Genomic DNA, 20,847 nt, shown 5'->3' on the forward strand with positions numbered 1-20,847 from the left:
TTTTGCTCATGTGCCAGCCCCTGACTCTGCCAAATGCATTCGCTGTGCCACTTCTAGCCCTTCCCATGCCATGAGAGCTGGAAACCAGAGCAAAGGGCCTTCTGGTCACCCTGATAAACACCAGCAAACCCATCTGTGGCCAACAGAGCCATGACTGCACTGAGGCTGCTTCAGTGTGCAGCAAGGGGGAAATGCCCAGTGCCCTGTGTCCAGGAGGTCACAGCCCAGTGCCTGACCCAGCCCTGTCTCCCAGGTTGTGACCCCTCTGCTCCTGAGCCAGGATGAGGGGCTGAACTGGCCCAGGATTGTGGTGGAGGACGTCGTGCGCCACACTCAGCAGCTGCAGAACAAGATGTTCATGATGACTGGGAAGATCCAGGGAAAGCCACTGCTCCCACTGCCCGAGCACCTGGTCAGCTGGGAGGACTCAGGCGCCGCCCTGGACTGGTGGGTGGCACCACTTGGTGCCAGAAAAGCCTGGCAGGGGCCCAGAGCAGCATAAATCACTCGGGGAGGGATGGGAGCTGGGTCACTGGCTGGGTCCCTGCACAGCCCTGGCCACAGCCATCCCCTGCAGCAGACACAAGCAGGAGTGAGGGCTTCCCTAGGGCTGTTTGGGGTTCCCCTGGGGCAGTTCAGGCCTCCCAAGAGACATAACCCGTCTGCCTTCCAGCCTGGTGGGGCCCATAGATGGCACAGTGCTGCACTCCATCGAGACCGTGGTCATCGAGTGGTTCCAGCAGGTTGAAGAGATCTTCGGCCAGGACCCAGCGCAGCAGCTGCAGGAGGGGCTGCACCCCCTGCCCAGGGTGGAGTTTGATTTCTGGCAGACCAGGGTGACCAGCCTGGGGTGCATCAGTGAGCAGGTACTGCCTCACCCACGGTGGCCACGTGTCCTCGTGCTGAGCCGCCCGTGCTGATCCTGGTGCCTCTTCCCCCAGCTGGTCACACCCCAGGTGACAGTGCTGGTCCAGGCCCTGGAGAAGGCTGACAGCTGCTACTGGCCATCGCTGCAGAACATGTTCAGGGCCGTCAACGGGGGTGAGGTCCCATGACAGCGTGGTGGCTGCCCCCAACAAGGTGTCCTCGTCCCAACACACGCTTTCTCCGTGTCCTAGGCCTGGAGGAAGCCAATGATGTCAACCTGCACCTGCAGCCGCTGCAGGGGCTGCTGGAGGAGATGGAGCAAATGGAATACACTGAGGTATGCCAAAATAACCAGGCACAGCCTGGTGGCCTCATCTGGGCAGCGGCAGAGCCCCAGAGGCTGTGGGGGGACACATCCCCAACACTGACGAGGCTCTGCTCCCGCAGCTGCGGCCCTTGGTGCCCAAGGTGCTCTGCACCATCTGCCTGCTGCGGGCTCACTGCGTGCACTACCACTCGCCTGCCCACATAGCCCGGATCCTGCAGGAGACCTGCAACTTCTTCATCAGCCTGGTACAGCCACGTCCAGCACTGCCCCAACCCTGTCCCCTCCAGCCCCCTCTCTGGGGCAGATGGGGACAGTCCAGTCACGGGCATGTGGAGACACCCCAAACAAGGGAACAGCAGAGCCCCCCTAGGGCTGGGGGGAGTCTGGGGCAGGCACAGACTGCAGGCAACCACCAGCAAGTCTGTGGGGGTGAAAGGGGCAGGAGGAGGCTCCACGTCCTCCTGACACCCACCTGTGCCTGTCCCAGACCTATAAATTCCTGAACCCGGAGGACATGCTGAAGGGGCTGCAGGGAGAGCCCCAGGAGAGCCTGGAGGGACTCAAACACGCCATCTCCATCACAGAGAAGTTCTTCCAGTCCTACAGCACTTACTGCTCTGAGCTAACGACCACGTTCTTCCCGGTGGGTGCAGGGATGGTGCAGGAGCCCCTGACCCCCTGCACTCCAGCTCCAGGCTGACAGCCCCTCTCCCCTCCCAGGAGCGGGAAGAGCTCTGGGAGTTTCCCCCGCCCCAGATCTTTGGGAGGATGGATGCCTTCCTGCACAGGCTCAAGGACATCAAGGTGAGAGCACAGCACTTCAGGGCACAGTGCCAGCCTCAGTCAGGCCTCCCTGCCCTGGGGATGGATCCTGGGGAGGCAGTGCCACAGGGGGGGCTCGGGTGCAGCCTGGGGCGGGCTGGGGCCGCTGGCACAGCGGGACATCACTGGGAGCCCAGTGCCACCAGTGCCAGGGCAGGTTCCCCCAGCCCCGAGCCCCCGCGGCAGGATGGGCACACCCCAGCCAGGCCACCCCTGTGGGGCCGCTCCTCAGCACTGCTGAGCTGCGCTGGTGCTGCAGCTCCTGCAGGCTGGGACAGGGGGAGCCAGGTAAAAGGGGTTTGTGCTTGCCAGGAGCTGTTCCAGGTAGCCATCGACTTCCAGAGGCTGGAGAAGACGGTGCTGGGAGGGGTGCGAGGAAACTTCCTTGGGACCTGGGTGTTGAGGATCTCTGAGGAGATCTGTGAAGCCACCAAGGCTTTTGCTGACTGCAAATACGATCCCTTGGATCCCGAAGAAGAGGTGAGCAGGTGCTGGAGTGGAAATGTAATGGATGCTGGAATGGAGGTGTTAACATTGCTTAGTGAAAAGAGAAAAATCTCTTGTGAGAATGTGCTGCAGTTACACACGGGACTGCCCCACAGCAGCACAGGGCTGGCTCTGGAGCACATCATGGCTTCAGCAAACCCTTCCTGAAGGATTTGAGAAGGAGGCACAGGGGCTGTGCCACTCTAAACCATTTTGCTCTCAATGGCAGGAATGGAACACAGACTTTGCAGAGTTCCAGAAGAAGGTTGAGGATGCAAACAAGCAGCTGGCTGCCATCTTCTGCCAGGGCTTTGATGACTGTAACCGCCTGACAGCTGCTGTGAAGGTACCTGTGCCCCAGCCCGGCACGAGCACGCAGCTCCCACGGGACCCGGGGGTCTCTCCCGTCCTGGGACTGCTCCAGGTGCAGGAACTTGTGCCTGCCTCTCTCTCCTGCAGCTGGTGCACATGTTTGCCACCGTGCTGGAGCGGCCCCTGATCAAGGCTGAGGCTTCCCCCTGCTACCTGGCCCTGCTGGGGATGTTCGAGGCGGAGCTGGAGAGCGTGAAGATGCTGTACGACACGCGGTTCGTGTCCCCGCCGCCGCCCGGGGGCGGCCCGGCCATCCACAAGAACATGCCGCCGGTGGCCGGGCAGCTGAAGTGGGCTCTGGAGCTGCAGCAGCGCCTGGAGGGGCCGCGCAGGGACCTGCTGGCCATGAAGCACCCGTAGGTGCCGCTCCCTGTCCCACGGGGCACAGGGCAGTGGTGGGGCAGGACCCGGCCCGGAGCGGGTCCCCTCCCACGTCCTGCTGCTTTCAGCAGCTTTCCTGTGGCTCTGACAGAGCCATGGTGGGTGCCGAGGCTGAGCTGGTGTCCGGGAAGTACGAGGAGATGCTGGGGCTGCTGCAGAGCTACAGCAAGAGGATCTACGAGGAATGGGCGAGCGGGCCCGGCAAGGATTGCCACTTCAGCCTGGAGCAGCCGCTGCTGCAGAGGGACCCCGAGTCCGGCTTCCTCAGCGTCAACTTCAGCAAAGAGGTGGGCGCCGGCACGGGCAGCCCCAGCAGCCGCAGCAGCAGCAGCGCCGGGGCTGCCCCGCGGCTCACGGGCCCTCCCGGGCGCCCTGCGTCTCTCGCAGCTCTCGGCCGTCCTGCGCGAGGTGAAGTACCTGCACATCCAGCAGCAGCAGGACATCCCCACCAATGCCGAGAACCTCTTTGCCCAAAACGAGACTTTCCAAAAGATAGGGGACAACCTGGCGCTCATCGTGGGCTGGTACAACGAGGCAGGTTCTGAAGGGGGGACAAGGCAGCTGAAAGGGACTGGGGGGTTTGGGTACCACAGGCACATCACTGGCACCTCGGGTCCCTGCCCCTCCTGAGGCTGCTGCCCTCCAACACTGTGGGGACCCTGTTCCTCGGTGCTCACCTGTGGATGTGTTGGCTCAGGTGAAGCAGCAGCTGATGCCAGTGGAGCAGCCACTGCTAGCGAAGGAGCGGGAGGCCCTGGATGTCCATCTGTCCAGTGCTGAGAAGACTCTGTTCTGGAGCCATGAAGGTACAAACCCCCACCTTGGCCATCCAAGGCTGGCAATCCTCCTTGTGCGTTCTGGGGGTCCCCAGCACCAACCGACCTCCTACTGCCCTGGGGGTGTCTCCACAAAGTGCTTGTGTGCCCATCTCCCTCCCAGGTGTCATGGAATACATCCAGGAGATGAGGGAGACCCTGCATGACCTGCAGAAACGAGTCCAGACAGCGAAGCTGAACCTGCAGAGCATCACCCAGCTGATGGAGGTAATGTTTGCTGGCACTTCACAAGCATCCTTCTGGGACACATCCAGCTGGGACTGGCCTTTCCCTGGCCCAGCAGAGCAGCCCCGTTGTCTCCTCCCTGCAGGACTGTTCAGCCACTCCCTTGTTTGGAAGAAAGGACAACAAGGAAACCGCGCTCCTGGACCTCGAAGGCAAAGAAAATGCCATAACTCAGCGCCGTGCCCTCATCGAGAGCACGGGAGAGAAGATCCAGGCCATGGTGAAGGTGAGACATGGCCCCAGAGCACTGCATGGCTCACAGGGGCGTGAGGAAGGGCTTGAAGCAGCATCAGGAGCCGATGCCTTTGCTGGGTGTTCACTCCTGGCTGGTTTTCTCGTGGCAGGAGAACGCAGAGATGTTTAAGGCTGATGTAGCCTCACGGATATGGCACAGCTATATGGCACACATCGACAAAATTGTGTTGGATGGGCTCTGCAGGCTCGTTCACAGGTCCCTGCAGCTGCTGCTCACCAACATGGACCCCGAGGTAGGTGCTGCTGTGGTGGCAGTGGTGCTGGGCTCGGAGTGTCCCACCGCCCGCTGCCGGTTTGGTCAGTGCCAAACGTGGCTGTCCCCGCGCTCCCTGCAGCCTGCAGGGCTGTGGGGCGGTGGGACAGGAGCCCCACACAGGCCCTGACCCGTTCCAGGCCCAGGTGTCGCCGCTGTTCGAGGTGCGCATGGAGCTGTCCGAGGGCCGGGTGCAGTACCAGCCCTCCCTGGAGGTGGGAGCCGGCGACAGCTTCTTGGTGCTGGTGGAGGGGCTGCTGGGGGACACGGAGGGGGTGGCAGCCTCCATGCCACGGCTGCTGGAGGGGGCGATCAGTTACAAGGTGAGTCCATGGCAGGCGGCAGCTCCCAGCTCAGCAGGAAGGGGGCGAGGGTGGCCGTGTCCCAGCCCGTCCCTGAGCTCTGCCTGGCCCTTCAGGCGGCGCTGGAGGACCAGCAGGATCTCCTGAGGATGCAGGAGCAGCTGATGTCGCTGGTGGTCAGCACCATGGCAGAAGGTGAAGAATTCAGTGCCAGCTTTGAGGAGCACTCCCACCTGTGGAAGGAGACCCCCGAGGAGTTCCTGCAGCGCTTCCTCACCTTGGACACTGAAGAGGGAGAGGCAGAGCCCAAAGTAGAGCCAGAGAAACCCTTGGCACCTGGGATACCGCCCCTGGCACTCTTTCAACAGGAGGTGTGGGATGGGTGCCTTGAGATGTGCTTGGGTGCCCTGGAGGACACTGGGTGCTCAGAGAGATGCCAGCCACAGCCTGTGACCCGTTCTCGTCCCCAGATCGACGTGCTGGAGGGGCTGCACGAAGAGGTGCTGGAGTTTGAGGAAACCAGGGTGTTTGGGGGGTGGCTGCAGAGCGACTGCCGCCCCTTCAAGAAGGCGCTGCTGAGCGCCATCAAGGGCCACAGCGTGGTGCTCCGGCAGTACCTCGCCCAGCATGTCACCAGCAGGTAGGGCCTGGCCAGCCCTGGCACAGGGACAGGGTGCTCCCACTGGGTGAAGCCCGGCTAAGCTGTGGCACAGGCACCACTGTGTGCCAGGGCAGGGCTGACCCAGGGACAGCCCTGGAGGTGCAGGTTCCAGGGGAAGGTTCCAGGCACCTTCAGGGGTGGGTTTCTGGGGGTCATGGCCTGCAGAGTGAGCCCCAAGCCCCAGGGACACCTGGTGAGCATCACTGTCCTCTCAGTCTTGAGGAGTTGCAGAATTTCATCAAAGAGTCCACTGCCGGCTTGAGTAAACCTCTGGAGGAGGGAGACTATGAAGGACTGGTGGAGGTGATGGCGCACCTGGCGAAGGTCAGGGAGAGGCAGGAGGCGACCGACACGATGTTTGAGCCCTTGAAGGAGACGGTGGCACTGCTCAAGACTTACGGGGACAAGATGCCGGAGGAGATCCACCTGCTGCTCCAGGTGGGCTGTTCGGGCATGGGGGCCGGGCAGGGGCTCCCTGGGGCCAGGCTGGTGACCCCAGCTGGTGTCCCCTGCAGAAGCTGCCCGAGAGCTGGGACAGCAACAAGAAGCTGTGCCTGCGGGTGGCGGAGAGCGCGGCGCCCCTGCAGGCGGCCGAGGCCGCCATCATCCGCAGCAAGTGCCAGGACTTTGAGGTGCCAGCTGGGGCGGGGAGGCAGCTCCTGGGCAGCTCTGGGAGGACTCTGCTGCTCCTCCCAGCTGCCGGATCCCGGCTGCCCTCACGAGCCCCACGCTCCCACTGCTCCCACACAGGTCCAGCAGCTCGCCTTCCGGGAGAGCTTCCAGGAAAATGCCCCTTTCTCATACACAGAACCAGAGCCCTACGAGACACTGAACAGGGTAAGGAAGGGGAGGACACCAGGGCCACTGTTGTCCCCACTGGCCCTGCCTGGCCACCCCTGACACTGGGTGCTGGGGAGGAGCAGCTGCTCCAGGTCTGGCTCCAGCTCCCAGGCTGACAGGGAGGACCTGGACCTGCAGTAGGGATGGAACCTCTGCAGGAACAGAGACATGTCCCTGATGCACAGTCCCTGGCTGACACCTTTTCCTTTCTTCCACCCAGCAACATAAGAGCATCACGGTCTTGGAGAAGGAAATGGAAGCCCTGGCCACGTCAGCTGCACTGTTTGAGGTGTCAGTCCCAGAGTACAAACAGCTCCAAATGTGTCGCAAGGAGCTGCGCCTGCTGAAGGACCTCTGGGACATGGTCACCCTGGTATGTGCTGTGCCCTGGGAGCAGGGCACAGGGCCCAACCCTGCTTCCAGGCACAGGCTGGACAGCAGGCTGCTCGTGGCTGGCATGGGCACCCAGCACAGGTACCCAGTGCAGGTACCTGGCACAGGCACCTGGTGCCAGCTGCCATTGCCAACCAAAGCTGCAGAGCTGTTGCAGCTTTTCAGAGAGCTCATTGCCATCAGAGGGAGGATGAGACATGGGGCAGGTTGTTACTCTTAGAGCAGGTCTGCGTGGTGTGTGCATGAGTGGGCACACAGGGCGTGCAGGCACTGGATAAGCTGCTCCTGTGCCCGGGCAGGAATGCCTCTGCTAATCCCACGTTGTGGAAATGTATCCTGGTCCAGGTGAACCTGAGCATCGCCAGCTGGAACACAACCAAGTGGGCAGAGCTTAATGTTGAAGATATGGACATCGAGTGCAAGAAATTTGCTAAAGACATCCGGGGTTTGGATAAGGAGGTGAAGGGCTGGAACGCGTTCACGGGGCTGGACAGCAGCATGAAGAACATGATGACGTCCCTGCGTGCCGTGAGCGAGCTGCAGAACCCAGCCATCAGGGACCGGCACTGGCAGGAGCTCATGCAGACAGCCAAGGTGCTCCCGAGCCCTCCTGCCCAACCCTGGCCCAGGAGCCTTCCCAGATCCACACCCAGCATGGGAAGGGGGCATTAGGTTCAAATCTGGTCACGTGCAAATATTTGTGTGGGGTCTCTAAACGTGGGTGTTAAAGAGCTGGTCTGGGTGAGCTGCTGGACTCCTCTCTGTGGAGGGGAGCCCACGGCCCAACCACGCTGGTTCTGCTCCAGGTGGAATTCACCATGTCCGAGAACACCACCCTGGCGGATCTGCTGCAGCTCAATCTCCACAAGTTTGAGGAGGAGGTTCGCGGCATTGTGGACAAAGCGACGAAGGAGGCTGGGATGGAGAAGGTAAAGGGGGCTCAGCTCCTCCCCTGCTTTGCTAGACCCCTGTGCCAGTGTGACTCCGTGGCTGCCGGTCCCGTGTTCCGGTTCCTGGGGCCCACAGGGAGCACACAGAGCTCATGGAGCCATGCCTGGAGCCGCCACTCCTCCATCCCCCTGCCTCCCCACAGGGGCTGGGCCCTCACCACCGCCCCCAGCTCACCCTCCCGCCCCAACCACAGGTGCTGAATGCTCTGGACACTACTTGGGCAGCAATGGTGTTTGAGTATGAGCCCCACGGCAGGACCCAGCTCCCACTGCTCAAGATGGATGAGGTGCTCATTGAGACGCTGGAGGACAACCAAATGCAGCTGCAGAACGTGTTGGCATCCAAGTACCGAGCCTTCTTCCTTCAGAGGGCGCAGGACTGGCAGCAGAAGCTGTCAACCACTGACACTGTTATCAACACCTGGTTTGAGGTACAGAGGAAGTGGAGTCACCTGGAAACAATCTTCATAGCATCTGAAGACACACGAAGTCAACTGCCAGAGGAGTCAAAGAAATTTGACACCATTGACGAGGATTTCCGAGTGCGAAGCCCATTCCCCCTCTCCTTTTCCCTGCAGCTCTCTGCCACTTCGGGGTGGCTGAATTGTTTTTCCTCTTCAGGATCTAATGGCTGATGCAGTACAAACTCCCAACGTGATTGAATGCACCAACAAGCCCGGGCTGCACACCAAGCTGGAAGCGCTGCAGGACAGGTAAGGATCCAGTGATCCTGGTGAAGCATTTGGGAGGCCAAAGGAAGGGTTGGTTCTCCAAAGCATCAGCAAGGCAAGGACTGAGCAAAGGGTGAAGCTGATATATGGGGGTTAATGCAGGTTTTTGTGTTTTCTGCAGGCTGGCAGTCTGTGAGAAGGCCTTGGCTGAATACCTGGAGACCAAAAGATTGGCCTTTCCCCGGTTCTATTTTGTCTCCTCTGCAGACCTACTGGATATTTTATCCAAGGGGACCGAGCCCCTTGAGGTATAGGCTGTGTGTGAGCACGGGGCTGAGTCCTGTGCCATTTCCCTTGTTTGAGCAGTTTTAGAACATTTTTCACTCCTATGGGCAGACCACCATCCCTGCTCCACCTTCCTGGGGGTGCAGTGCCCAGGGAGTGCCCAGGGGTAGGTGTAGGTAGCTCTGCAGGTGATGGGGTCCTGACAGTGGCTGTGCTCTGCTCTCAGGTGTCCCGGCACCTGACGAAGCTGTTTGACAGTTTGGCCAAGCTGAAGTTCCAGGAGGACGCAGACAAAAAGCCCCTGAAGGTGGCCCACGGGATGTTCAGCCGGGATGGGGAGTACATGGACTTCGATGCAGACTGTGACCTGTCTGGCCAGGTCAGCTGAGCTTCGTGGAGGCTGGGGCAGGGGGCAGGCTGAGGACGGGCTGAGCCTTTTGCTGGTTGTGCTCTAACAGCCTGGCAGGAGTATAAAATGCAATTACAAAGATTTTTGGCCAAAAGCCCTAGAAATGGCACCTGCATTGTAGGTAGAGAGCAGCACAGTGGTGTGAACCTGCTCGGCCTCCCCATCCCTCAAGGGTTGCAGGGTGCTTACCCCGGGCTGTTTGCCCTCAGACCACCCCCATCACATCCCGTGGGATGTGCCCTGCAGGACTGGCACCAGGCTCTCTCTGTGGGCACTGCCATGTGCAGGGAGAGGTTTGTGGGATGTGCCCTGCAGGACTGGCACCAGGCTCTCTCTGTGGGCACTGCAACATGCAGGGGAAGGTTTGTGCAGCCTGGCAGGGCTGGAGCCCGCTCAGCTTTGCTGGTGTGGCCCTCAGGTGGAGGTGTGGCTGAACCGGCTGCTGGAGCGCATGCGCTCGACGCTGCGCAGCCTCATGCCCCAGGCCCTGGGCACCTACGAGGACAAGCCACGGGAGGAGTGGGTGTTTGACTACCCAGCCCAGGTGGGTGCTGCTGCATGGGCCCTGAGAGGGGCAGAGAGCCCGGGAGGCACAGCAGGTTCCTCTTCATGGCTGCCTTGTCTCCATGGTTTGCTGCAGATCGCTCTCACGTGCACCCAGATCGCCTGGACCACAGAGGTTGGAGTTGCCTTTGCGAGTCTGGAGAAAGGTTATGAGAATGCCCTGAAGGATTATAACAAAAAGCAGGTTGGCATCTTCTGCACCCAACCTGGAGCCGGCCTGAGCCTCTCTGCCAGGCCAGGAGTCATCGAGAGGTGGGCAAACGAGGGCATCATCTCTATGCCCAATGTTTCTGTCCTTGCCCAGATTGCTCGGCTGAATGCCCTGATTTCCCTGCTCCTTGGGAACCTGAGTGCTGGAGACAGAATGAAGATCATGACAATCTGTACTATTGATGTCCATGCAAGGGATGTTATAAGCAAAATGATCCAAACAAAGGTATTTGGTACCAGAGGGAATTTTTGGTGCAGCATCCCTCAGAACTCTGGAGCGCGGTTTCCTGTCATTCCATTACATTCAGACTGGGCACCTCTGTTGGTGGGTGTGGGCTGGGCTGGGCCGTGGGGAGGGATGGTCCCCACGCACCCCAGCACAGCCTGGGACCCCTTTGCCCCCTGTCCTAGCGCTGGGAGGTGGCGAGCAGCCCCGAGCAGGGTGTGTGGCTGTGCCAGCGGGCCGGGGCGGGCAGTGTCAGCGCCCCCAGCCCCTACAGCCGGCTGCTCTGCAGGTGGAGACCTCGCAGGCGTTTGCGTGGCAGTCCCAGCTGCGGCACCGCTGGGACGACGGGGAGAAGCACTGCTTCGCCAACATCTGCGACGCGCAGCTGCGGTACGCCTACGAGTACCTGGGCAACACGCCCCGGCTGGTCATCACCCCCCTGACCGACAGGTGAGGCTCGGCTGCCCCGCCCCTGCCCCGCCCCGCTCAGCCCCGGCCCTCCCTGCACAGGTGCCACATCACATCACCCTGACCCAGCCCCTGCACAGGTGCCACATCACATCACCCTGACCCAGCCCCTGCACAGGTGCCACATCACATCACCCTGACCCAGCCCCTGCACAGGTGCCACATCACATCACCCTGACCCAGCCCCTGCACAGGTGCCACATCACATCACCCTGACCCAGCCCCTGCACAGGTGCCACATCACATCACCCTGACCCAGCCCCTGCACAGGTGCTCCATCACCCTGACCCAGCCCCTGCACAGGTGCTCCTTCACCCTGACCCAGCCCCTGCACAGGTGCTCCTTCACATCACCCTGATGCAGTCCCTGCACAGGTGCTCCATCACATCACCCTGACCCAGTCCCTGCACAGGTGCTCCATCACCCTGACCCAGCCCCTGCACAGGTGCTCCATCACCCTGACCCAGTCCCTGCACAGGTGCCCCATCACCCTGACCCAGCCCCTGCACAGGTGCTCCATCACCCTGACCCAGTCCCTGCACAGGTGCTCCATCACCCTGACCCAGCCCCTGCACAGGTGCCCCATCACATCACCCTGACCCAGTCCCTGCACAGGTGCCCCATCACCCTGACCCAGCCCCTGCACAGGTGCTCCATCACATCACCCTGACCCAGTCCCTGCACAGGTGCCCCATCACCCTGACCCAGTCCCTGCACAGGTGCTACATCACCCTGACCCAGTCCCTGCACCTCTACATGGGGGGGGCCCCTGCTGGCCCGGCGGGCACCGGGAAAACAGAGACCACCAAGGACCTGGGCCGGGCCGTGGGCATGATGGTCTACGTGTTCAACTGCTCCGAGCAGATGGACTACAAGGTAGGCACAGGATGGGGGTGCCCAGGTGAGAACCACGGGGTGTCCGGGACAAGGGACCCTTTGTTTGGGAGCCTGGGGGAGCCTCGGCAGGGAGGCTTTACCCTGTGGGGAATTGCCCTCAGGAAGAGCACGGTCCGTAAGGCACGAGCAGCTCTCAGCACTTGAGTTCTGTCACCAAATCCCCCATTGCAGCTGCTGTGAGGGATTGCAGTGCCTGAACCCTGCCCCACTGCTCTGTTCCTCTCCAGTCCTGTGGGAACATCTACAAAGGACTTGCCCAGACCGGCGCCTGGGGCTGCTTTGACGAGTTCAATCGCATTTTGGTGGAGGTCCTGTCTGTCATTGCGGTGCAGGTGTGTGCTGTCCCCACAACACAGTGGCACCGGGTGCCAGAGAGATTTCCCAGCTCACATCCTGGATGCTGCCCCAGTTAAACCTGGCTCACAGCACAGTTTGCCACTGTTGTCTCCACTATGTCCTGTTTGGACACAGGTGGGGGGTGGAATCCCAGCAGTGCAGGGGATTTGGGCACAGTTAAACCTCACAGTCCAGCTGTGTCCATTCTGGTGACCTGTAACCCCCAGCTCTGCCATCACCCGGCACAGGGAGGTGGGGTGATTAGGAAGGAGCTGGTTTAAGGGCAGCTCTCCTGCTGCTATGGCTTCAGCAAGACCTCAATATTATTCCTGGCAAAGCCAAACCCTCAGGCTCACCTTGGGGAGCAGTCAGGGCCAACACCTCTGCTCACCTGGCAGGTAAAATGTATTCAGGATGCAATCCGTGCCAGGAAGAAAAGATTCAATTTCCTGGGGGAGACCATCTCGCTGGTCCCATCGGTGGGGATCTTCATCACCATGAACCCTGGCTACGCCGGGCGCACAGAGCTGCCCGAGAACCTGAAAGCTCTGTTCAGGTGGGTGCCAGCTCTGTTCAGGTGGGTGGGTGCCAGCTCTGTTCAGGTGGGTGCCAGCTGTGTTCAGGTGGGTCAGTGCCAGCTCTGTTCAGGTGGGTGCCAGCTCTGTTCAGGTGGGTGCCAGCTGTGTTCAGGTGGGTCAGTGCCAGCTCTGTTCAGGTGGGTGCCAGCTCTGTTCAGGTGGGTGGGTCCAGCTCTGCTCAGGTGGGTCAGTGCCAGCTGTGTTCAGGTGGGTGCCAGCTGTGTTCAGGTGGGTCAGTGCCAGCTGTGTTCAGGTAGTGGGTGGGTGCCAGCTCTGTTCAGGTGGGTCAGTGTCACTGCAGCCCTTCCCTCTGTGCTGGCACTCCTGTGCCACACCCGTAGCACCCTCAGCCGAGGGTGGTGGCCCTGGTGAGAGGGAGCCCTTGGCACCACGGGACAGTCCTGTCACTCCCCAGAGGTGGCCAGGCAGGGTGAGCTGGGCTGCTCAGCAAGGGGAGAGCACACTCAGGTGGGTCGCCACCCTCAACTAAAATCCAACAGAGAGTTGACCAAAAGGTGGTGAAGCACTGGAAGGGGAGGCACAGGGATGCTGTGGAGCCCTGTCCTTGGTGAAACTCAGCCTGTGACTGCAGAAGGGCTGGTGTGCCCAGCCTGGTGGGACATGAGCCCTGCCTGGAGAAGGAGTCTGGGCAGGAGACCCCAGCAGGTGTAACTGCAGCAGCCGAGTGTTCGTCACACTGGAAACCTGGGGGCAAACCCTGGGAGCTGTGGGAGGGTAAGGACGTGGTAAGCAGCCCTGACAACTGCAGCTGCTCCTCTCTAGACCCTGCGCTATGGTGGTCCCTGATTTTGAACTGATCTGCGAAATCATGCTTGTGGCAGAGGGGTTTCTCGATGCCAGGCTCCTGGCAAGAAAGTTCATCACTCTCTACACGCTCTGCAAAGAGCTGCTGTCAAAACAGGTAATTAACAATATTACACAGTGCTGGCTGGGAGAGGGAAGAGTCCATTTGATCCTCAAAGCTGACACACTGTGGTGGGATTGCTGATGGTGACACACAGAGTGACAGTTCTGCACAGCTCAGGTCTATGGCTGGACCAGACCCACTTCTACCAGGGGCATCACATGGCACCTTTCTGCCCTAAGGAAGGAATCAAGAAGCCCAAAAGTAGAATAACATGGAATTAGAATTAGGCTAGTTAAGGCAAGAGCATTCAGATATTATTCATCTCAGGAGAGGTGATTTACACTATAAACGTGCCTCCAAGAAGGAAGTCAGGTTCCCAGTTCCAAACCACCCCCATGACTGCCAGAGGCTTCTCCTGTAGATGAGCTCAGTTTAGGTCCAGCCCAGTGGGTGCCATGTGGATGACCTGGCTGATGGACAGGGTGTTCCTCTGCAGTGCTGTTTGAAGCAGTTCTCCCTCACCAAAGTGAAATGGTGATTCTCTGCTTTCTGTCACAGGACCACTACGACTGGGGACTGCGGGCCATCAAGTCTGTGCTGGTGGTGGCAGGCTCCTTAAAGAGGGGGGACCCCGGCTCTGCAGAGGACCAGGTCCTGATGAGAGCTTTACGAGACTTCAATATCCCCAAGATCGTGACAGATGACTTGCCTGTGTTCTTGGGGCTGATTGGAGACCTGTTTCCAGCACTGGACGTTCCCAGGAAGAGGAACCTCGAATTTGAGAAGGTGCAAGCCCGAGCAGGGCACCATCCCCAGAGATGTGCCAGTCCTGCAGGATCCAGAGGCTGATGCTCTATTCAGTGCTCCTGGGAGCAGCCAGCTCATCTCCAGAGCCTCTCCAAGGCTGCTGGTGGTCAGTGCCTGCTCTCCCTCCCAGGTGATCCGTGAGGCCGTGGTGGAGCTGAAGCTGCAGGCAGAGGAGAACTTTGTGCTGAAGGTGGTGCAGCTGGAGGAGCTGCTCCAAGTGCGACACTCCGTCTTCGTTGTCGGCAACGCCGGCTGCGGCAAGTCCCAGGTAGGGCCAGACCATCCCGAGGACATGGGGCCCCTCTGGCCTTGGCCAAGCATATCCCGTGGCCTCCCACGGCTCCTTGGTGAGGGCTGTGCGGCCCCCAGCCCTGCCAGAGCAGTGTTTGGGCAGAGCACAGCAGTGCCGGGCCCGCAGGCGCTGTGTGCCAGCCCTGCAGCTGAGCAGGTTTGGGATCACAGCTCAGGGAGGGACTGAGAGGGATAGCCTGGGCAGAGCAGAGACAAAGACAGAGAGCAGACAGGGGCCCGCTCTCAGGATTGACCCTGGGCGTGCTGTGGAGCCAGCAGGATGACAGACAGGGCTGGGGCAGGGCCTGGGCTCACACAGTGCCCTGTCCCGGGGCTGGCTCTGCTCGGGGAGCTCAGGGCTTTCCCGGCAGTCCAGGTGGGAGCAGGGCTCCATGGCCCCGCCACAGGCAGAGGCTGCTGAAGGCTGTGATTGCCCCGGTGGGATCAGCACTGTGGCTGCACCATCCTCTCTGCACAGGTGCTGAAGTCGCTCAACAAGACGTACAAAATGCTGAAGAGGAGGCCGGTCACGGTGGACCTAGACCCCAAGGCTGTGACCTGTGATGAGCTGTTTGGGATCATCCATCCAGCCACACGGGAATGGAAGGATGGTGAGGCACTAGTGCTGTAAGCTCAGTTTGTGGGATGTGAGATGCAATGGGAAGACTTATCCTTGGAGCTCTTTCCTGGAGTGGGAGGGAGAAGGAATGTGTTTCATGGGAGCACCAATCCCACGTGTCCTCCTGCAAAGGGCTGTGTGTGGAGAGGAACAAGCCGAGTCTCTCTGTGGGGCAGGTCTGTTCTCCACAGCCATGCGTGACCTGGCCAACATCACACATGATGGGCCCAAATGGATCATCCTTGATGGAGACATTGATCCCATGTGGATCGAGTCCTTGAACACAGTCATGGATGACAATAAGGTTGGTGCCATCACACCTCAGGGGCTTTGCTCATTTGTGATCTCGGGGGGACCAGCTCCAGACATCCCCCACAACGAGCCACTTCCCCCAGGTTCTCACCTTGGCCAGCAACGAGCGCATCCCCCTCACTCCCACCATGAGGCTCATCTTCGAGATCAGCCACCTGCGGACGGCCACACCAGCCACCGTGTCCCGGGCTGGGATCCTCTACATCAACCCTGCAGACCTGGGCTGGGGCCCGTGAGATGGGACGGGACGGGACGGGACAGGACGGGATGGGATGGGATGGGATGGGATGGGATGGGACGGGACGGGACGGGACGGGATGGGACGGGACGGGATGGGATGGGATGGGGTGGGATGGGAAGGGAATGGGATGGGGTGGGATGGGATGGGATGGGATGGGATGGGATGGGATGGGGTGGGATGGGACAGTGTGGGTTGGGATGGGATGGGATGGGATGGGATGGGATGGGGTGGGATGGGGTGGGATGGGGTGGGATGGGATGGGACAGTGTGGATTGGGACGGGATGGGATGGGATGGGATGGGATGGGATGGGATGGGATGGGATGGGATGGGATGGGATGGGATGGGACAGTGTGTGTTGGGATGGGACAGTGTGGGTTGGGATGGGATGGGATACTTGCTGCAGCCCTGTTTGTCTCTCCCACAGCATTGTGGCCAGCTGGATTGAGACAAGGACAGAGAAGTCTGAGAAGGCTGCTCTGATGATCCTCTTTGACAAGTACCTGCCACCATGCCTGGAGAAGCTCAAGTCTGAGTTCAAGACAATCACCCCCGTTCCTGACGTCACAGCCATACAGACAGTTCTGTCCCTGCTGGAATGTTTTCTGACACCCCAGAATGTCCCACCAGACTCACCCCGGGAGCAATACGAGCTCTTCTTCGTCTTCGCCTGCATCTGGGCCTTTGGTGGGGCCTTGTTCCAGGACCAGGTACAGCCAAGGGACTGCCCAGCACCTGCCACCCTTCTCTGCATCCCATCCTGTGGCAGGGGTCTGAGTGTCTCTGTTTTGTCCTCCAGCTGGTGGATCACCGCCAGCAGTTCAGCAAGTGGTGGCTGTCAGAATTTAAAGTCATCAAGTTTCCTAATCAGGGGACAGTTTTTGACTATTACATTCATCCAAAAACGAAGACATTCAGTCTCTGGGATGAAAGAGTGCCAGCGTTCGAGCTCGACCCCGACATCCCCTTACAGGTATTTCCCACGAGCACTGTGTTTATCTGGTTTGACTGTCACTCCACAGTCTTCCCCTCAGTAATGTGTGGAGCATCATCAGCATTCAGACTGGTAGCACCCATCAAACCTGATGGCTTCCAGTGGTTCTCTTTACCCCACAGAAGCCTCAGGCTCCATGTCTCCTTTACCTTCAGATTAACCTGCAGCTTCAGAGAGTCTCACAGAATAGCTGTGACTATTGCCTGAGTGCACAATGTCCTTTAGCACTCCATTTGTGTTCCCTGCAGTGGCATCTTGCAGGGGTTATCTAAGCTATCAGGGAAGAGGGCGAGGAGCTGTGGCTGTGTGGTGGTTTCAGGAGCTGTCCGTGTTGTTCTGTGTAATAACTTGGTTTTGGTCAGAAAGTCTTCAGCACAACAGAGCACACCGGAGGTGTTGCTTTAGAGAGGGACCAGGTTTGCCTGCAGAGAGCACCATCTGTTGGGGCTGCCAGGAGCGCTGTGCAGGGCTCTGGCACGCTGCCCCGACAGAGGATCCTGCCTCTGCCAGCGCCAGGGCAATGCAGGGGCTGACAGAGCCTCTCCCCAGGCAGCCGTGGTGCACACCACAGAGACCATTCGCCTCCGCTACTTCATGGACCTGCTGATGGAGAAGCAGCGGCCGGTGATGCTGGTGGGGAACGCAGGGACGGGAAAGTCAGTGCTGATGTGGGACAAGCTGGAAGCACTCGGCACAGATGAATACCTGGTGCAGTCTGTGCCCCTCAACTTCTACACAACCTCGGCCATGCTGCAGGGTAAGGCTCAGAGCCAGCAGCTGGCCCCACACTGGGCTGTGCTGCAGGGTCCTGCAGTGCTGACCCCCACCCACCTGCTCCTCTCGCTGCAGCCGTCCTTGAGAAACCCCTGGAGAAGAAATCAGGGAGGGTTTTTGGCCCACCTGGCACCAGAAGGCTGATCTACTTCATCGACGACATGAACATGCCAGAGGTGGACAAGTACGGCACCGTGGCACCACACACGCTTATTCGGCAGCACCTGGACCACGGGCACTGGTGGGTGCTGGAGGGGCACGGCATGAAGGGGGGAACCTGTCCCCATCCCCAGGGAAAGTGTCACAGTGCTGGTCCCCACCCAGGTATGACAGGAACAAGCTGACCCTGAAGGACATTCGCAACTGCCAGTACGTGGCCTGCATGAACCCGACCGCGGGCTCCTTCACCATCGACCCACGGCTGCAGGTGTGCAGGGGCTGGGGCACGGCTCTGCCTGGCACATTCACCCTCCAGGCACCGAAGCCCAGAGGGTGGAATGGGGCAGGGGACCCTGCAGTGCCAGCTGGCTGCGTCAGCCCCTGTTGGACAAAGTGCCCACGTCCATTTGTGCCCTTTGTGCAGCGCCACTTCTGCGTGCTGGCCGTGTGCTTCCCCAGCCGCGAGGCTCTGAGCACCGTGTACGGCACCATCCTGCAGCAGCACCTGGCCCGCCACAACATGCCCACGCCTCTGCAGAAGATGCAGCCCAGGCTGGTGGCAGCAGCGCTGGGTGAGCCTTGGCCACACTGGGGTGGGACGAGCCCCTGGGGAATGCACTGCTCGGGGGTCTCTGGGGACCTGGAGCCTGCTCACCACCCTGTCCTGCCAACAGCCCTGCACCAGAAGGTTGCCTCCAACTTTCTGCCAACAGCCATCAAGTTCCACTACATCTTCAACCTGCGGGACCTCTCCAACATATTCCAGGTATGGGAGAGCTGTTCCTTCTAAACTATCCTTGTTCCTCCCTTTCCTGGTCCCACATCCTTGCACCATACCATGTCCCTGAAAAGGGCCTTGGCCTCTCCCCAGAGCAAACCTTTGCAATCAGCTCTGAGCAGCACTAAAATGACTCCAAGGGCTGTGGGATTTGTTTGTCAGGGGCTGCTCTTCTCCACCCCTGACTGCCTGAAAGCCCCCGTGGACTTGGTGCGTCTCTGGCTCCACGAAGCAGAGAGGGTGTATGGAGACAAGCTTGTCGATGAAGAGGATCAGTACAGCTTCAAGAAGGTGATGGCCGACATCAGCAAAGCCTCCTTTCAAGTGAGTTGTGCTGAAAAGTAGGGTGCTCCAGCCCAGTGGTGCCCCACAGCTGAGCCCCACAGCTGGAATTGCCTCTCCCAGGAGATCAATGAAGAGCTGATGTTCGCCAAGCCCAACATCTACTGCCACTTTGCCCAGGGCATGGATGATTTCAAGTACATGCCAGTGACAAGCTGGGCATCCCTGAGTGGCCTCCTTGGGGAAGCCCTGGACAACTACAATGAGGTGAATGCAGCAATGAATCTGGTGAGTGCCTGTGGCAGGTAGGTCCGCCCTGAAAATGTGGGACTGCAGCACTGCTCTGCTTGGTTGGGTTGGTGCATTATGGGGCACTCACTACTCTTTCTGGCCTGATCCAGAACACCAAACCTTCCCCTCCTGTTTCCTTCAGGTGCTCTTTGAAGACGCAGTGTCTCACATTTGCAGAATCAGCCGGATCTTGGAGTCTCCTCGGGGCAACGCGCTGCTGGTGGGGGTGGGAGGCAGTGGGAAGCAGAGCCTGGCTCGGCTGGCAGCTCACATCAGCAACCTGAGCGTGTTCCAGATCACGCTGAGGAAAGGCTACGGCATCCCAGACCTGAAGGTAGGAGCAGCCTTGGACCCTGGCTCAGTGCCACCTGCTTGGGGCTGGGTCCTGCAGTGGCAGTGGCGGCGCCTGGGGGGGCTCACCAGGCTCTGCTCTCCTTGTGACGCTGTGTTTGCACACGAGGATCCACAGGTGACACCCCTGAGTCCTGCCCCAGAGGCCCACAGTGCTTCCCCAGCCAGGCACGGGCAGGAGCTACTGGTGACACTGGGGGTGGTGGTGTGGGCAGCCCTGGTGCTGGACCTGTGCCTGGGCAGAGCACCTGGCACCGGCTCCTTCCCAAAGGCTCCTTCCCAAGGGCTCCTTCCCAAAGGCTCCAGGGCAGCCCAGGGCTGCTCCACACTGGTCACCTTGGAGAACACCTCGGGAGGTTGAACTGGGGGCTGACAGTTTCTCTCTGTCCCAGCTGGACCTTGCCTCCCAGTACATCAAGGCAGCTGTGAAGAACATCCCCGCCGTGTTCCTGATGACGGACTCCCAGGTGGCTGAAGAATCATTCCTGGTTGTGATCAATGATTTCTTGGCATCTGGGGAGGTGCCAGGCCTCTTTCAGGATAATGACATGGAAACCATCATCGGGTCCATGAGGCCTCAAGTGAAGTCCCTTGGATTGGAGGATACAAAGGAAAACTGCTGGAAATTATTTATAGAAAAAGTCAGGCGCCAGTTGAAGGTGGGTGTTTGCTCTCCAGGTTGATTTGTCTGTGCCCCTGATTTGCCCCATCCAAAACCTCTTTGCAACAGAACACTGAGGTTTCATCCCAGGATGGTGGGTTTAGGCAAAAGGTGTTGTCAGAGACTCCCCAGGTGCCCCCAGCCCCAGAGGCACAGGGCAGAACAGCCCTGTATTGACCTCCCTGGGGGCACAGCAGATCAGTGGCTTCCATGGTCACAGGCCATGCTGGGCACTCCCAGGGACACCCATAGGAGCACTGAGCTCAGCTGCTGACTGCAGGCACCAAAGGGAACCCTGTTCCAGCCCTGGTGAGAGTCAATGGGAAGGCAGCAAAGCTCTGCAGTCGTGTGGAGCCCCCAGAGGTGCTGCCCCCGCCCTGGCAGCAGGGACACCCCCTCAGGCACCGCTGTTCTGCCCCAGGTTGTCCTCTGCTTCTCCCCCGTGGGCTCCACCCTGCGTGTGCGGGCCAGGAGGTTCCCAGCTGTGGTCAACTGCACAGCCATCGACTGGTTCCACGAGTGGCCCGAGGACGCGCTCGTGTCCGTCAGCAGCCGCTTCCTGGAGGAGACACCGGACATCGAGGTGAGTTGGGAGCCCGGGCTGCACTGGGCAGTGAACGGCTCCTCTGCTGCTCTCTGTGTTTAGTGTGCCCAGGGATGGGGGCCTGGCATGACCCAGAGGGCTGGGAACAGCAAGCTGGGAATAGGTCTGGGATAAGTTTACAGCTGGTTCCAGTGTCAGAGCCTGCAGCCTGTGCTGTGCTGGTGAGGATGAACCCTCCCTTTCCATTCTGCCCTTAAAACA

The 20,847-nt window shown here is 60.1% G+C and overlaps 1 protein-coding gene across 1 annotated transcript in view; it reads left to right on the forward strand.

Annotated features, from left to right (window-relative positions):
• The first annotated feature begins 1,318 nt into the window (after positions 1-1,318).
• The window catches only part of DNAH17 (dynein axonemal heavy chain 17), a 32,460-nt gene continuing 12,931 nt past the window's right edge, over positions 1,319-20,847 (forward strand). Inside the window, 50 exon segments of the mRNA XM_071451241.1 lie at positions 1,319-1,440; positions 1,683-1,838; positions 1,916-1,999; positions 2,330-2,497; positions 2,733-2,871; positions 2,874-3,231; positions 3,348-3,543; positions 3,644-3,790; positions 3,954-4,062; positions 4,196-4,299; positions 4,403-4,543; positions 4,662-4,805; positions 4,966-5,148; positions 5,244-5,498; positions 5,598-5,767; positions 6,004-6,226; positions 6,304-6,420; positions 6,539-6,625; positions 6,849-7,001; positions 7,367-7,615; positions 7,828-7,950; positions 8,166-8,513; positions 8,593-8,684; positions 8,824-8,950; positions 9,154-9,306; positions 9,755-9,880; positions 9,977-10,084; positions 10,205-10,336; positions 10,626-10,786; positions 11,524-11,680; positions 11,929-12,033; positions 12,436-12,593; positions 13,399-13,537; positions 14,042-14,269; positions 14,421-14,558; positions 15,060-15,192; positions 15,377-15,504; positions 15,596-15,744; positions 16,180-16,462; positions 16,552-16,725; positions 17,296-17,503; positions 17,596-17,761; positions 17,845-17,947; positions 18,104-18,251; positions 18,354-18,445; positions 18,620-18,781; positions 18,863-19,027; positions 19,173-19,364; positions 19,774-20,040; positions 20,464-20,625. Of these exon segments, the coding sequence (XP_071307342.1) occupies positions 1,710-1,838; positions 1,916-1,999; positions 2,330-2,497; positions 2,733-2,871; positions 2,874-3,231; positions 3,348-3,543; positions 3,644-3,790; positions 3,954-4,062; positions 4,196-4,299; positions 4,403-4,543; positions 4,662-4,805; positions 4,966-5,148; positions 5,244-5,498; positions 5,598-5,767; positions 6,004-6,226; positions 6,304-6,420; positions 6,539-6,625; positions 6,849-7,001; positions 7,367-7,615; positions 7,828-7,950; positions 8,166-8,513; positions 8,593-8,684; positions 8,824-8,950; positions 9,154-9,306; positions 9,755-9,880; positions 9,977-10,084; positions 10,205-10,336; positions 10,626-10,786; positions 11,524-11,680; positions 11,929-12,033; positions 12,436-12,593; positions 13,399-13,537; positions 14,042-14,269; positions 14,421-14,558; positions 15,060-15,192; positions 15,377-15,504; positions 15,596-15,744; positions 16,180-16,462; positions 16,552-16,725; positions 17,296-17,503; positions 17,596-17,761; positions 17,845-17,947; positions 18,104-18,251; positions 18,354-18,445; positions 18,620-18,781; positions 18,863-19,027; positions 19,173-19,364; positions 19,774-20,040; positions 20,464-20,625 (7,983 nt within the window). The 5' untranslated portion in view covers positions 1,319-1,440; positions 1,683-1,709.

The sequence above is a fragment of the Agelaius tricolor genome, unplaced genomic scaffold, assembly GCF_023055355.1.
Source record: "Agelaius tricolor isolate 1412-34295 unplaced genomic scaffold, bAgeTri1.0.p SCAF_32, whole genome shotgun sequence".
Classification (NCBI taxonomy): domain Eukaryota; kingdom Metazoa; phylum Chordata; class Aves; order Passeriformes; family Icteridae; genus Agelaius; species Agelaius tricolor.